The following is a 17322-nucleotide window of genomic DNA, read 5'->3' on the forward strand; positions in this document are numbered from 1 at the left end:
CACACACACACACACACACACACACACACACACACACACACACACACATTGGGTTTTCATTGGGTTTTAATAATTGACATTTGAGGTAAAATGTGGTGGTGGTGGTGGTGTATGGAAAAGAGAGATACCTAGTGTAAGATGGGATGTAAAGCTGTAAATAATATCACTCCAAAAAATACTAGTCGCAATTCTCTACGAGTCGGATGATCATTCCATGAGTATGTGCTCAAATCGACTCTTACTTGGAGCGTCGATCGGTTGATGAAGGCGATGAGTATTTTTGCTGAATTTGTTTGTCGGCTTGTTAGCGCGGCTAGGCGCTTGCGAGAATTCGCAGCTAATTAATGTGGTACCGGGCTGCCGTCCTGGTAGGGGCACCGTCACCACAGACATTTGAAAATTCTTTAAATGAATAGCCCTTTATATTTTTACTAATTAAAAAATAATATTTTTATTATTCTTACTAATTTCTTTAATGTGGATATTTTTATTATTCTTACTAAATCCTTTAATGTGCATTATAGAGATAATTTAATTACCTAGTATGAACACATTTTATATGGAATAGAAAAATGTTCCTCATTTGCTATAATGTTCTATGTAAAAATATCTCATTTTTGTGAAAATTTTTTATCTTTAAATCACAATATCTAATACAATGGTCAGTAAATTTTAATACCACAACATGAGAACGATCTCGAAAATCTCGATATTCATTACAACAGATACTCAAACTCAAATGGTTTTAAAACATACTATGATATTTTGTATAAGCTTTTTATGTTTCATATGCTATATAAATTATGAATTTTGCAGCCTATCAAACAAGAGCGAGAAACGGAAAGGAACAAATTTATCAGATACAGAAAGAGGAAATTGCAAATACACAATAACTTATCCGATCGCAGATCGAATAAAAATGAAAATAGAAATGATGATAAAGATCTTAGTAACAACGATAGTGCCACAGGTTCGTTTATCAGTGAAGATACGAATTTGAGTAGTACGAGCACATACAGTAATAATAACAACAACAACGTAAGCCTAGACGCCATAAGCAGGAAGCGTCGCAGGAGTTTGTCGAAAATGTCCGAGGAAAGTTCGCTGTCAAATGCGAGATCCAGCGGCTATGATACCAATACCTCCAGCGATAACAAATCTGTCGATGACGAATCGTCACGGATGTTCAAAGGCTTTACCAATACTCAGAATGACAATTGCAATATAGAAATAATTAATGAAATGTTAGATGATTTAAAAACGGAAATTGACGAAGAGAAAAGAATGAGTGAACACGAAAGCAGTAGTGGTGATGAATTAGCATCACAAGAAAACTTTGTAGAATTGTACAAAGATACTGCAGTATCCCATAGTGAAACATTAATTGCCGAAAAAGATGAGAACGAGAAATTGAGCGATAACTTGTCCAACAGTTCAAAGACGGACGATGAAAAACTGAATGAGATAATTAATGCCGAGGGTTCAAAGTTACCTGAAGATGTATATTCCAAAAGTATCTCTGCTAGTGATAATGTAAGTGATATTTCAATATTGACATCTAAATCGGATGACGAGAAACTGAATGAAACGAAAACTAGTAATAGTAATATTAGCGTAAGTGAAAACAGTTTAAATAGAAAAACAATTTTTAATACGGTGTTTTGTGCATCTTCCTCCATCAATAATATGTCATTAAGTGAAGAAGTGTCTAGTGAGTATCTCAATATCTCAGAAATACAACCGACGATAGAAACGGAATCGGACAACCAGATTCGAAAAAGAAATTTGAGAACAGAAATGAAATTGCGATCTCGAAATATAATAAAATACGATAAAAAAAATAAAACTGAAGCCAAGAAAGATGAGATAAAAAAGGGGCAGGGATCAGAAGACGATCAAATGAATGAGACAGATAAGGAAAATTTCTCTGCAAGCGAGACGCGATTACAAGCGAATGTGGAATGCGATTTAGACGATTATACAAACAATACTGATACCGGTTACAATTTGCGAAGATCCAAGGATCTGAAGACAAATGAATGCAAGCAACGTTTCGACAAGATGTTGTCCGATCTCAGCGTTTCCGATTTTTACCTTGTAGCCGATAGTGTGGAAGAATTAAGGGATCTTATTGCTAGTTTTTCAACGAGCGATTCGGGAAGTAATAATTCCAATAACGTAAGCTTGATACAATTATCTATAATGATTTTATCTATAATATTTTGCTGCTTATTTGCTAAAAATTATGCTGCGTTTATAGGCGGAAGTTATTCCTTTGTGTGAAGTAAAGTTGGTAAAGAAATTGACTGAATTATTAAATTCTATGGAACCGATGGAGACGACGATAAAGGATGCAATGCGAAAAGCGAAGGCAAAACTTCAAAGGGAATGGTTTAATTTTAAAGAAGGGTATGTACAGCAACATATTCTTTATATCTTAAAGCATGAAATAATCGATATTATTTCTCAAAATCTCATACATCGTCACACATTAAAACGATCACGGAAAAGTATTGTAATTCAAGATACTAGAAAATATCATCTCATTGCCATTCTGCTTTATTAACATACTTTATTAACGCACATTTGCGAAGTTTCTTGGCTTTTATTGGTAATACGAATAGCAAAATAATGTCGTGTCATAGCTTCATATTTTCATTTTCATTATATTATTCCATTTTTTCTGAAGAATTTGAACTACCTGACGCCTTGAGATTGCTACAATCCATGTGTGATTTACGATGTGGTCGCTGTCCACTTCTTCCAGTAACGTTAATTACTTTGTCGAGCATGTATGGTAGACAAACATGTAATGTGTTGTAGCAGTGTGGAGGATCAGGACTCATCCGGTGAGAGTGGTCTCAGCTCTAATTGGTGGGTTCTTGGATCGCAGGGCAAGGATCCACTCTCAACATCCGGAGATGCAACGTTACAAACGTTATCGCAATCTGCCCTATCCCCACTTGGCACCCAAAATACCCAAAAACAATCACAACAAGTTGAGAACGAACACGAAAGTGCGACCAAAAATTCCGAGCAGAGTCACCACGAGAGTCAGGAATCGAGCGACGAAAGACGAAACGGAAGTGACGAGAAACAGACGGACATCGAAGCGCCGCCAGGAAGAAACCAAGTCGCGGAAGAGGGAGAGAAACAGGAACACGAGGGAAATGAGAGCGCGTCAAACGACGAAGGTATTCCTTCGTCTTCCATCCAGGTATCTTGTTCTTCTTTTATACTGAAAACGATACGTCCTTGCAGATGCAGAGGAAACGCAATACAGTAGACGAGTACTACGAGCGCGCGGCGTCTCTTCGTACACAGAACAGCTCTATTCAGACGACGAGAGCGACGAGAACGAGTTGGAAGAATGGACCGATGTTGAGGCAGTGTATGCGGCTCCCGGCACACAGACTAATACACCCGCTTCTCACGTTGACCCGAAAGACCGAAACACTGGCAACTGGTCGGAAGAGGAGGACTCAGACCAGGATTGGATTCTACCGAGCTCTCGCAAAAGGAAAAATAAACGTTCGTGTGAGTGTCCGAATTTCCAAGAAAAAAACTGGACCATTGTATCTTTTCTCTATTGATGCTAAAGTTCTCATAGAATTTAAAATTTGTCTTTTGTGATGGAACATTATTGATAGTCCATTTTAATAAAAAAAAAAAAAAAAAGAAAAAAAAAAAAAAAGAGAGAGAAACTGGTAGAAAAATGCTATAAAATCATAAATGTTGTATCATTTAACACTTTTATAACTTTAACATTTGTATTGTTTTAGCTACCAATCGAAGGTTAAAATCATTCGAGCATAAGCTGCAGAACATTAAGGAAAATGCATCTCAAAGCAATGTAACGCAATCTGAAATTTCTCATTCTGCTAATGCGAAAATTATCAAAGATAAGCTGAAGGGTAAACTCAAAGATAGAGAACCCGAAAAAAGAGCTGAATCGCAAATCTCTGGTGATACTATTGCATCTGCAGTGAGCAAAAATCCTAACGGAGCAGTGCCTTCCACAGATACGATCTGCAAGATTGAATCTGTCAAAAGTGTGCACTCGGAACTTGACATTAAAGATGAGGGTCCGCCGTACGAATCCAATTCAACAAGCCACTACGGACAGAGTAACTACGTACCCGCGAATTCGCAACAAAACTATTATTACGTGATGCCGCAGAATCCTGGAGTCGTACCCCAGGGAGCAATCCAGGGAGTCGTGCCGCAAGCTCCGCATGTGGGTTACTACATGCAGCCCTATATGATGCATACCCCTCCACGGGGTAAGTTTCTGCCCGTCGCTCAGCAGCAACAGCAAGCTGTTTATCAACAGCAGAATCCGCGGATGATGGTAGCCCAACCATACGTCAACAATACGAGTTATGTGCCCTATGCAGCGCAATCAAGGCCTCAGGCAAGATACATGGTACCTGGGCCGATGACAAATCAGCCAAACCCGCAGAATCCAGTTTATTACCCGGGTACTCCCAGGCCGCAGAATAGATACAGCCAGAATAACAAATCTGCGGCGCCGCGACAGAACTTGCAGCATCCTAACGGCGCGGCGACAAGGAGCAATAGCACGCCTGTCAGAGGCAATTGTCAAAGGCCCACCAACTCGAAAATCATAAGAGGCGACGTTCCTCCACAACCTTTATCGAGGGCAAGGCGAAAAACATCACAGACATCCAGCACGGAGAACAGCGGACAAAAGGTCACATCCGTGATCATGCTCAGTGACAGCGACGATGAGATAGAAATGATCGTCATGGAGAAAACTCCCACCACTACCACAGGGAAAACAACTCCAACCAACAGAGCTAGGTCGTTAGAGTCTCAGAAAGATGCTAATCAACCTAAACAGAAACCTACGATCACTTCGGACATCACCGTCCCTTCAACAAAAGGCATTCTCTCGCCGCAGATTATTCAGCGAATGAGCCAGGGCGGTATATCCATTACGCCAGTAAAAAATAATCCACCGCCGACGACGAATGCCAACACACAGCTGGTGGTGGTCGTAAACGAGACCGGAAGTCACTACGCCTTGGCATTACCCAATGGCAGCAAACTCATACTCACTCCGGAGCAAGTAGCGCAAATCAGGGCCTCAAACGGAGGGAAACTGATCTTATAGAGCGTGTAATATGACGATTATTTCGAATTACACAAACCACGTGTGTCTTTGCTTCGTTTCCTAATTTTTCGCAATCGATAACATAAATGTGATACGCACGCGATCCGATAAGTTTTATTTTTACATCTGCCGATTTAGTCATTAGTTAGATCGTAAAAACAGAGAAATTTATCGATAGGTGCATCTCGTACGTCAGATGTATCTTACGCAAAGGTTTAAAGAGAATTAATTTAAGATTAATTATTAGACAATATCTTCCGTTACATACATGTACAAAAAATGTTTTTAAAAAAGTACTACTTAATTCTAATTAGTTCTTTCTCGCAATATATAACTTATATTTCGACTTTAGGTATAGTACAATATGAAATATGAATAGATCTAGAGAACAACAGAGTTTCTGTTAAGACTCCTGCTGGCTCGATTGCCAAGCGTTGATAGTACATAGCGTCATAATTGGCAAAATTATGAGTTACAAAGCGTGAAAAATAACGTTAAAAAGCTATATTATTCTTGCAATTGTTTTTATTTCAGTGCAATGTTTTTATATTTAAAATAATTGTCATAGTATTACGACATACCGAACACTCCCATTTTATTATAATTTAATATGCATCCAATTACATGAGAATGTCTTGAATATTATCGGAATAAATGTGCATTGATCTACATATTCTACATGAACATATTGTCATAATATTAAATTATAACAAATATATTTATTTTAATTCAGCGGCTGTCAAACAGCTTGTTTTCATCCTTTTAGATACAATTCAATTTGATATATGTGGGTTATTTATTGATTACCCAAACAAAAAGGGAGTTTTCGGTATATTTTTCAAGTCTATTTTATCAGTTATGAACGCTTTTATTAAAAACATTTTTATTTTAACGTACATTGCACGAATTTTCATTATATATTTTCTCGTTCCTGACGTCATCAAGATGGCTACTGAGTGAACAGGAGCCTTAAAACTTCTTTGCATCTCTTTCGTATTATTGAAATGATTACATATGTATGTACATTGGGACATATTATTAAAATCTTCGCTAATAGTGTTTATAATTGAAATTTTAAAAATTAGTGCAAAACATTGTTATAATTGTTATAACATTTGTAAAAAGTGTTTTTTTAGTTTTCTTTACGTAATAAATCAAGTTTTACGAATTATAAATGCTTCATCGAATAAGGTTGGATACAAATTTAAAATAAAATTCGAATTAAATATAGATTCATACTTGACTTTAATTTTGTATTACAATGTGAACAAAGATAAAGTAATATTATATCAAAATGTTAGCGGACTAACATTTTAGAGTTTTATGAAAGAATTTCCTATAAAAGAGGAACTGTTAACTTCATAACGTGTAAAGATAATTATCTTTTACATGTAGAATAAGCTGCCATTGAAAACAACAAAGCAATTTTTGCGCGTTTTTGAGTTGAGAATTATAATTTTTTTGTACATATTTCCAATTATATTAATATTATGTTAAATATTTGATAATTTTAAAGGAGGCAATTAAATTTTAATTGAGATATCTCTTGTTCTTTGTAATTATAGTTTTCATAAATTCTACTAGTACATATTTCTGTAATTAAATGCCGCGACATAAATGCATCCATTTTACATGGGAATTTCTTGAATATCATCGGAATAAATATGCACTGATATATACATATTCTACATGAACATATTGTCATAATATTAAATATTATACATTTCTCACGTACTGATTACAAGTAACAATGTATAAATATAGATGAAGAGATGTTTCCTTAAATATATTATTTTCTTTTCTCTATCTATATATAAGTACGTAACTAAGCAACAAAGTGGTTTTTTTTACGTATGTTGTATGTTACAAAAACAATTTCACTGCATTTCGTGAAGGAAGTTCGCACTTGCGTTAAGCCGAGTAGGAACGTTAAATCGTTTAACACAAGTATCACAAGTAAATGGTAACATAAATGAGCGATCAGTAGCTGGTTCGATCTGATCGATTGTACGAAAATGGGACGCATTTCTCGTTAATTGGATTACAGGAACTCAGTGACTCTGTCTTTAGCAGTAGCATATAAGATTGATAACATAACTAACATGTTCGTCGTGCGAACATTTTCAGCTGCATTAATATAAGGCCCTCTTCCTTGGGTCGTCCTTGAACGCAGCCGCTCTCCTCTACACTTGATTCTTCTTTCGCGCATACGGCAAATCTTTGTCGAAGGCCAAAAACTTGGACAGGCGTGTCCCGTTATAAGGCGTGTTACTTCCCGGTGGATGAAGCCTCATCTAAAACAAAGGCCGATGTCAGATAATCGTATGCATAATAATGGCATAAAATAATCTATCCACAACGTAATTTTCCCCTCACACTCGGCGTTGATGATTAATTATTTATCTGCACTCAATCTTGAAGGACTACGTACCACGTGCTCCTGACTTTCGATGTGTTCCTCGAGATATCGTGACACAAGTCGACAACAAAATAATATAAAGAACAATATTTATTCTACCAATGCTTTATTCATGTATATATATTATATATGTATATGTGACATGAAACTAAAATCTTCATGTATACACAGCGATAGATAAGGACATTTATCAAATATTCCACACTTGCAAATTCATGAAAAGTCTCCAGTTTTGTCCGGGTGTTATGGAATTATCGAAAAATTTGGCTTTTTTGCAAATATTTTACAAAGTTCTATGGTTTTTTAATTATTACCATAAGTGGAAATGGGATAAAATTTTTAAAGTAATAGATATCCGTGACTAAAATCATTTATAAGCATTACAAAGTAAATGCTAGCAATATGATTCATAATATGGCTTAACTAACATGTGACTGATAAAGCTATGCTAGTTGAACCCTCATATAAAAGCAATAATACTTTCCGAAGCTCCGTCAAAGGATTAATGATCAATCACCAAGCTCTGTTGCGGTTAGTTTTATTAATAATGTTATAAAAATAAACCCTTGACGAAGCTTAAAAATTAGAGAACTGATTATTGTTCCTTATCATATCTCGCGTCCTAGGATAAGTGGAAAAATGTATGCTATAAAATATCTTGTTATTTTATGAGCATCTTATTTGTGTGTTAATTATTTTTTTTGTTATCCACTTCTTCATCTTGAATATTTGTTGTGGCAGTGATTTCATTATTTATGTATTGTTCGCCCGAAGAGGCAAACGTAACGTAATATAATATTACTATTTAATATTGTAACATGAAGAAATGGATAATTTATTTAAGGCAATAATTGCGAGCTTATCTACGTTGTCGTTATTATTTTATTATAAGTATTATTTGTGAATGGTTGAGCTCCCTCCGACGCAGCAGCAGCCCCGAGCATTAGTATGGTGTGACTTTGACTATTTGGGTTTTATGATTTGCGCGTGGATTGTGGCCGTGCAGCATCCCCGTTCTACTTCTCGGCGTCAATGACTCTCGATTTCCCATCTGGATTATTGAATCGCTTCTGTAATGAGAAAAAAGACCGACACCAATCCGTTACACGCGTTACGGCGTTTTTGATGTTACAACGATGACACAGATCGAGCGAATTTGTCCTTTATTTTAAAGTTAAATAGGATTAATTTTTTATCGCAAGTTCATTGATCTTATTGACGTCGACATTAACGATACATCTAATTTAATTAAAAATTAGTTAAATTTGGAAGTATTCATGGAAGAAAATATGTTTTTATATAGATGTACCAATAGAAATATTACTCTTCCATATGAATTCCTTGGAAGAATATAAATTCTTTGGAATATTCTTCAAATTGATTTTGTCTTGGTCATATATGTACTACTTCTTTCAAAACCATATAAACAGCTTGTTTTCACCATCGATTTTACTTTTCGCGTAATTTATCACGATCTCGAGTAAAACTCGACACTCACCATGATTCTGTACTTCTCCTTGCAAGCGTACTCGGTTTCGTCCACATCGTTGTAACAGTCGCTCTTGTAATCTTCAGGTATCGGACGGCCCTCGAACTGACAGAGCCTGGAGAGCGGTCTCGCCTTGACCAGCATCTTCTCAAAACCGATCGGCTTGTGTTGCGGACAATAAAACACGTCCGGCGTATTTTTGTCGAAGACGATGCTCTTGCGCATTATGTCACCACATTGCACCGCAACGAATAGCGTCTACGACACATACAAACATGATCAAAAATCTTTTTTTTTCTTGAAATAACATGTATATGAATCACGGAAAATTTTTTAAAAAATTGAAGTTAAAAAATATATTATCTTAATATAAAAAAAATTAAAATTAAAAATTTCAGACATTGCAAAATTATGAATTAATTTTCGCTGCTTCGCGTGATCCAAATAAGCTTATAGAAAGATTTATGCTATACATTATTTTACTATTGTTTAGCGCACAAAATTATTTAATAAAAAGGGAAAGACTGTTCCAATTTTACGCCAGAAAGTTTCTCCCGCTCGTTACGAGAATTAGCTAGAATTAAATTTATGTGCGAGTTCGGTTAATTAACCGCGTCTTCTCATTCGCCTTCTCATCCGCCGGTGTATTGTTGGCATTTCGACGACAGAAAATTCTCGTGCCGACGACATGCGCGCGGAGAGAACGATCGACTTCCGGGAGCAAAAAGCGCAGGAAAATGCATTCGCAGGACCGCATGAGTCCCGCAACGGATGAAAGTCCGGCCACTTACAGCGAGTGCGACGAGCAGGCTGCAGACGTAAATGTTCCCTGCAAAAGCAAAAAGGTGAGTCAGCGCGGAAAAATCAACTGCGCAACGTGGTAGTGCACCGTCGCAGAAAAAAAGGCTGAGAAAAAAGATAGAGAAAGGATCTGGATATTTTACCGGCGGCGATCTATCTTGCGCAAATGTTATAAACGTCGCAATTCGTTAAAGACGAGAGTATGTCGAGGACAAAAACGCAATATCGAGGCGATAATTCTTAGCGTTGCTTTTTGCCTCTTTTTATTAAATCCTATTCCTAAGTACCACAATCTTTGAATTAGCTTTTCTAAATTATCCTTTAATTAAAGCTCCTGTTCACTACTATCTCATAGTGACGTCAAAAGCGAGAAAATATATAATAAAAATTCTTGCAAAATATATATATTTAAATTCCAATTTAAATAGAAATATGTTTTAATAAAATAACACTTACAATCAATAGAACCGACTTGTAAGATATACTTGTAAGATACCGAAAACTGTCCTTTTATTTTGTTAATTAATAACCATATATTTTTGGAAATAAATTATGCATAACAAAAACAAAATAATATATAGAAATATAAATATGATTTAATTCTTCCCCGAAACAAAAAGATAGTTTTTGATACATTTTACAAGTCGATTATTCTATCGATTGTAAATGTTGCTTTATTGAAACATATTTCCATAATATATTTATCAAGAATTTTTATTGTGAAATAGTAGTGGTGAGTGAACAGGAGCCTTAGTTACTTGGATAATTTGTTAGCTTTTAATCAAATTTATATTCATAATTTGCTGGTTAAAAGCCAACAAATTATTCAAGTAATTAATTAAATACAAATTTTTTTCTTAAATTATATCATATATCCCGTTGAGACGTTTCTCATGCAATTCATTCACGATCACAAAACCCGCCGAACATCCGTTAACTAAGGATTCAAATTTAGATAATTTCTTCCAGTCGCAGAATCGTAATTGCGATCACGGCTCCCGATAAGACACTTCTTTTCTTTTTTTTCTCTATCTGCAAGTCGATTAACGTACGCGCGTTTCCACACTTTTCGATTCTAGGTCAGCGTTTACTACTTATCTTCTTCGCATCGCTCATGTATTTTTTTCACGGTCAACAGCCAGAGCTGCGGCGGCCTCGGGAAGCGTCGGCGTCGTCGCGTGCGAGAGCTTCTCTTTCGTTCCCAGCGTCGCTGACCCAAAATCAATCGAATTGCCTCGGCTTTTTGACATTATCACGGCCCACGAGACTTTCCCCGTCATTTACGCAACACACCACGCATATAATATATCTCAGTCCGCAGGCAGTTGCATTGGCCGACGCATAAATTTGCGTTGCCGAACCGTCGAATAAATCTCCTCGATTCCATGGCGTATAACGCAAATATCTTCCGCTCTAAGGAAGGGAATAAATTTTTTTTTTCTCGCTAAACGTAGAAAAGAAATATCGCTTCTCGTTCGATGATAGTTGGTAGCATAGCGTTCAACTAGCTATGTATACTAAGATGCGTCTGTACATGACATTTTCACGACGAGACATTTATCCATGACATTTCACACAGCGTCTAATCCGGATCGAGTAGATTGCTAATAGCTGTGTGAGAATTGAATTTCGATTATCGTAGTCTTTCCTCGTTTTCTTGTACGTACATTCCAATATTTTTCGATATCTGTAACTTGACGGAAAGATATTTGTTCGTCACGTTATTTCTCATCCTTACAGCTCGAGGCGCATAATTCATACTTGCATACGCATCAGGAAGTCTCAAGTTCATTGTCTTCTTCTAATTTGCAAACTTTCGCCGAATTCCACGGGAAACTAATAGTGAATGAGAAACTTGCGAACATTTCAACGGGCGCTACTTTAAGAAAAAATATTAAATTAACAAAATGACGAATATCGAATAGACATATTTTATTAAAATATGTCGAAAGACCATAAGACATTTAAAAGATACGTCGTTTTTTCCTAATTTTCGTTTTTAACGTTTCTGAAAATATTGGATTTACACGATACGTTTCTTTAGAATATTTGTGTTAATCGAGCGGTGACATCAAAGCTCAGAAGATAGAAAAAATATTCAGAAAAGAATGAAATATCTTTCCAATATTATTACGTTCTCTTAACATCCCAATATCTGCAGGAATAAGTCATTAAAACAAATTGTAAGAGCGACGTAATTTCTTTAGAATTTATAACATCAAAAAAGCAAGAGATTTAAAACTACCTAAAGGATATTTAATGAGCGTCTGAGAGATCCAAATCTTTTTTTCACGCTTTTAAAAATTACGTATCCCTATTTTTGGCATCCGGAAATTAATACAACGGTTAAAATTGCTCAGTTGTGACGAAACTCGCTTAAATTTACACGGAGATTGTGACGCGAGAGCTGCACACTTTCGAGGAAGGGTCCAGGGCCCCGACGGGCCCCAGGATCGTTTTCCGCGGAGCGGACGAGCTCCGAGATTCCAGCATTTCCAGCGTGATACGTCAACAGGTCGTGAGATTCGCGTGTCGCAAAGCGCGATATCCGACGCGCTTCGTCGGACGGGAACGGCGCGGCGTGTCAAGAATAGAGATAAAGTGTTCGACTTACCCATGCTTCTCGGACGACGAGTGTACGCTCGCACCTGTTGATCCTCGCCAATCCTCGCGACACAGCGTCTCCTCGTCGACTGAACTATCGCGTCTATCGCGTCCTCCTGTCTCCGGCCCTCCCCACCCGAGAGCCGTCCGTTAGACAGCAGCGGACAGTAGTAACCTGATAGTAACCGACCCGCACTGCGAAGTCGCGAGAAGAATTATTAATTAGTGAAATGTCGTAATTTCAGTGTGAATATTCAACGTATCGTGACAATTGACTTTAGAATATCACAATAAAATTTGATACTTGATATATTATTATTGCAATTAAATAAAGCTTGCATTTTTTAAATTTTTATACGTGAAACGATAGCCGGATAAATAGCCTGGTCTGCTGACTATATATCAATAGAGCTCCATTAACAACCATACCTTGTTTAAATAAAATTTTCCTATAATTAAATATTTTCTGAAATATAAAGCTGCGTGAACGGGCACAGTTCCGTCACAAAGTTATGTTGCGCTCAAGGCTTTAAGGTGTCTTGATTCACCGCTGAGTACAGGACGCTTCAAATCGTAAGAATCGTCGACGAGGAATCGTGCGTTTCACGAGCGATCGGCTTCGCGCCGCACCAGATCTCTTTCCTTTTATAGATACGGGATGAAGCACCAGTAGCACCACGCATCATCCTCGCGAGTCAAATCGATGAGATAATTGAAGAGCTATGTAGATCGCGAGTGAATATATTAATATAGAAACCAATCTGTAAATGAATTTTTATACCTAATACTTTTCACAAATAAAATTTCAATTTCGCAAACGGACATGTTTAATGATATAATGTTTATTAACGCACAAAATTAATTAAATCTTTTTTTAGCTTTTGGATAAAAGCTATATTATGAGGTATCGATAGGGCATTTCTATCTACGTAAAAACCTTCACTTTTCCAGAATATTGTCTGTCTATTAAATTAATAAATCTTTGATTAATTAGCATAATGTATGCTACAATACAATATTTAAACGCTAACGCATTTTTGGTAAGTCGAGGATAGAAATGTAGGCGTTATGTGGGTGGGTGGCCTCGTCTTTCTCTTATTTGGTCGATGATAGAATCATCGTCACTTCTGGCATGAAAAAATATACCGAAGACTAAAAACTATTATTCTGAAAAAATAAATTCTATACATTTCTCACTACGATATTACATCTTTTTATTATTGCTGAAACATGATTGATTTCATTCAACATGTATATAAAAAATATATCATTGAATGGTTTTCAAGTCTTTAATCATGGTATGAATTAAGATAATTCAAAAAAATATATATATTATATATAATTGCAAAATAATTCTTGCCAGCAGCTCCTTACATATCAGCCTGTAACAATATTTATATTTTTAAAAAAGTCTATTGCATATCTATTAAAAAATTATATATTCAAGATTTAATAATGCGTTTACATGGAGTTTCTATACTTACAATCTCATCAAAATTGAAATCGCACGCATCAGATAAAACGTTATTTTCCGATTTATCGTTATGATCTTGTACAATATCTTTCTCCTCTTCTTTAACTGTCTGCGTCATAAGCGCATCATTGTTAGCATCAGGTTTATTATCTTCCTCTTGCGATCTTCTACGCCTAAAAGAAGAAACAAACCGATAATTTTAGTATTAAATCCATTCTGAACATAATCTTTAATCTCATCTAAGAATATGCTCACTTTCTAAGAGGCTTCTTTTTCTCCAAGAAGAATAAGTTTTTGATCCTTTCCACCACTGGTTTGCATTTTTCTTTCACGAATTCGGGTTGCTCTAGAAGATTTAACACATCGTCGGCGATAGGCGGCAACGGTTTGTCCGGATTAAGCGCGCGAGCCGCTAATATATCCCACATGTGTTGTGTTCCAGGATCCGGCATATATCCCGGTAAATATTTCTCACTACCGCCAGTTGCGTCATCGTCGGCACTGATAGAAAAATTCAATAGATAATTAAGAATATTGTATAAATATTGTAAAAAATATAATAACTTTGTTCCTCGCATAATTTATTAAATATATTGTATATTTATGTTAAATACGTTATATACTTACACATCAGGCAATTCTAAGGACATTAACAAATCATCCATGGCGTCATCCTGTTCCTTCGACAGTTGTTTCATCACGAATTTCAACGGTTTCTGAGCTATTGCTCCATAATCTCGCTCAAATGGCAAACCGATCTCAACAAGACACTATCACAAAAAGATCTTTAATTTGATTAGCATTAACGAGATAAGAAATAATGGAGAACATATTCTCACCCATGGTTCATTCGGTACATCAACACTTGGAAATAATGCCATCATATTGGCTTCGGAGTTTGCTCTATAGATCTTCTCCACTATCGCGACAACATTTTTGTCAACCATCGCCTGCACCAGACTATAAAACGGTTCGGCAGCCACCTGTAAAGAATTTCTCGTTCATTTCTGTTGCTACATCATTAAATTTTACGGCAATTATATAACAGAGAAACCTTGCTATCGTACCTCGTTTGCGGGTACAATTACGTAGGTGCCATCCGACAACCAATATTCCATAGGAACGTTTTCTCTCGCAGTAAAACCATGAATTTTATAACATTTCTCATTATCTTTGGGAGTCATGGATTTCTTAGCTTCATCTACAATCGGCATATTGTAGACATCGGTCTTCTAAATTATGTAGGCAAAATTGACTATATAGTTAAATATAAATTACCTGAAACAGGAATGGTCTTTCCACCATAGACGTAACCACGGATAATATCCTCTTTTGTGTGAATAGTCCTATTATTGTCCGTCCATTGTGCGACATTCTTAATTGGCACTTCCTGATCAGGTATGTCAGATGTACTCGTCTTAGCCATCAGTACCATTTCTGGTGACTTTACCTCAGTCAGCATCTTACGACGTAAATAATATGTGACGATACATATACAAGAAAAAAACGTGCAACAATAACTTTTACGTATATTAGAGCTTTACTTTAGAAATTCCGCGAATTGGTATGCAGAAGTCACCTAATGTCATTTGACAGGACCACGGATTCGGCCTAGTCGACGGCCGTTTGTAGAAGCGTACGTCCGTCATAGCATGTTCAAAAGTGAGATATTGACCGCCAATCTGTAAAATATTATGTAATAATTATTATACAATTAATAATATATTATACATGTATTATTCTATCTTTTTAAAATTATATAATTTATCTTTTTTATATAATAATTTTTATACAACCGCATTTGTTTAAATTACCTGTTGCAGAACGTTCATGAGTAACATTTCACTGGCTGTTTGAGAATCCTCATCTATAGTATCCAGTGCTCTCTCTCCACTGCAACATGTAATTTTCTTTTTCATTCTATTTTATATTTTTATTCTAATTTTATACCATGACATTATTCTAATTTGGTATTACTAATATTAATGACAAAGTTAAGAGAATCAATACATTGCTATAAGAGAGATTTCTCCTGAACTTAATATCTCCGCAATATCCTCTGCTTGAAATTGGTCAACAGTCTCCTCCTCCTCGTTGAAAGTAGACAGCAAGACTATTTTCCTCTCACATTGCTCTCTGAAATAAAAAGAACAGCAAATTTAATACATATTGACCAAAAATTACTGATATACTGCGTTTAAGTACACTTACACGCATTCGTGTTTGATATATTCGACCGCGGCATAAATTGCTTCCATCCATGAAGAAGTCTGATTTGTGGTTTCCAGTTTCTCGATGCTTTTTATCAAATCCCAGTTTCCAACCTGCATATGACACAGTTCTCGTACGTTGTCCAATCCTGTAATACTGTCGCTTCTGCTGCTATCTGAGCCCATTAGTATCACTCCTATCTCATCCTTGGGACGTAGAAATATCTGCGCAGGATTGTTCTCATGATTGACAGAAACATAAATATGGACTAGAGCCCCGGTTACACCTGATTACAGCAACCTGATCGTTGGCCTGACCTATACCATGACCTAAAGTAGGTCTAGTCACCAACTATTTATATCGATAGAGACCTAAGAATTGACGGAGTCGAATTTAGTCCACGCTGGTAGGGCCATCTAAACGCCCTTTTAGGTCAGGTCACTGAACTAAAATACGAGGCCTGACCTGAAACCAGATCAGGTCGCCTACCAAGTGTTTACAGCAGGCGACCTAAATAATTTTGGTCAAATTTGAGGTATAGGCCACGGCCTAAATGTAGGGTGTAACCGTGCCGTCATTAACAGTGCAACAAAAAGAAGCACACCTTTTTTTGAATAATATGTTTAAGAATAAACTTTTCCTTATCCAACAGCTGCGAGCTGCTCTGCGTGCCATGACGGACATTTCCGATGTTCACCAAAAAAGTTATACTCTCCTGCAGAAAATACAAAGATTCAAACGTTTCGCAATTCGAATAAGCGTCAGAACATCGTATTATTAACATGGTACAATTTATTAAATAGATTAATAGAAATTTCCTTAAAAATACGTATATATATTTTTCCCAATCTGTCTTATTGCGCTGTATTTTAACGCGTACTTTCAGATCACCTTATCATCACCTTATCGTCCCATCGAATGAGACTCTTTAACGAATGAGGAAAGATATTAGAATACAACCTTTAATTTCTTCGGTGGCATTTCTTCGCGTTATCGAAGAGTTTTCAGCAAAAATAGTCCTTTGTAGTTTGTCGACACAGTTCCCGGAATGGTTTGATGTACTGGGCGGCTTCATTCAAATCAAACTTATCAAACGTCAAAGTCGAACATAACCTAACTCGCGTGTCACGTGACAATATAACACGACCCCGTGCGTGTTATGTATGTACATACATGCATACATACAT

General features: G+C 36.4%; 2 protein-coding genes across 5 annotated transcripts in view; one reads left to right on the forward strand and one right to left on the reverse strand.

Moving 5' to 3' along the window:
• The window catches only part of LOC112465703 (putative uncharacterized protein DDB_G0282133), a 23006-nt gene extending 16122 nt beyond the window's left edge, over positions 1 to 6884 (forward strand). For 2 of the 3 annotated variants that reach the window (XM_025033393.1, XM_025033392.1), the window contains 5 exons: positions 817 to 2178; positions 2261 to 2409; positions 2824 to 3194; positions 3262 to 3537; positions 3783 to 6884. In XM_025033393.1, coding sequence (XP_024889161.1) covers positions 817 to 2178; positions 2261 to 2409; positions 2824 to 3194; positions 3262 to 3537; positions 3783 to 5137 — 3513 coding nt within the window. In that variant the 3' untranslated portion in view covers positions 5138 to 6884. The remainder of the gene's footprint in view (positions 1 to 816; positions 2179 to 2260; positions 2410 to 2823; positions 3195 to 3261; positions 3538 to 3782) is intronic. The other variant, XM_025033391.1, reaches the window with a different exon arrangement.
• A 111-nt stretch (positions 6885 to 6995) lies between these two features.
• Positions 6996 to 17263, reverse strand: LOC112465707 (X-ray repair cross-complementing protein 5-like). 2 transcript variants are annotated; one of them, XM_025033408.1, is made up of 15 exons: positions 17096 to 17263; positions 16740 to 16850; positions 16136 to 16359; positions 15935 to 16060; positions 15739 to 15817; positions 15469 to 15606; positions 15203 to 15386; positions 14992 to 15125; positions 14764 to 14907; positions 14552 to 14694; positions 14180 to 14425; positions 12209 to 12401; positions 9837 to 9875; positions 9055 to 9303; positions 6996 to 7431 (listed from the first exon to the last, which is right to left on the reverse strand). In XM_025033408.1, the coding sequence occupies exons 1-15, from the start codon at positions 17114 to 17116 to the stop codon at positions 7321 to 7323; spliced, it is 2142 nt and encodes a 713-aa protein (XP_024889176.1). In that variant the 5' UTR covers positions 17117 to 17263; the 3' UTR covers positions 6996 to 7320. The 2 variants fall into 2 exon arrangements, with proteins under 2 accessions (XP_024889176.1, XP_024889175.1); XM_025033407.1 differs by lacking the exons at positions 6996 to 7431; positions 9055 to 9303; positions 9837 to 9875; positions 12209 to 12401 and adding exons at positions 13645 to 13832; positions 13935 to 14097 and having other exon boundaries at positions 17096 to 17257.
• Positions 17264 to 17322: the final 59 nt, after the last annotated feature.

This window comes from Temnothorax curvispinosus, unplaced genomic scaffold, assembly GCF_003070985.1.
Source record: "Temnothorax curvispinosus isolate PA1 unplaced genomic scaffold, ASM307098v1 QBEX01015436.1, whole genome shotgun sequence".
Taxonomy (NCBI): Eukaryota; Metazoa; Arthropoda; class Insecta; order Hymenoptera; family Formicidae; genus Temnothorax; species Temnothorax curvispinosus.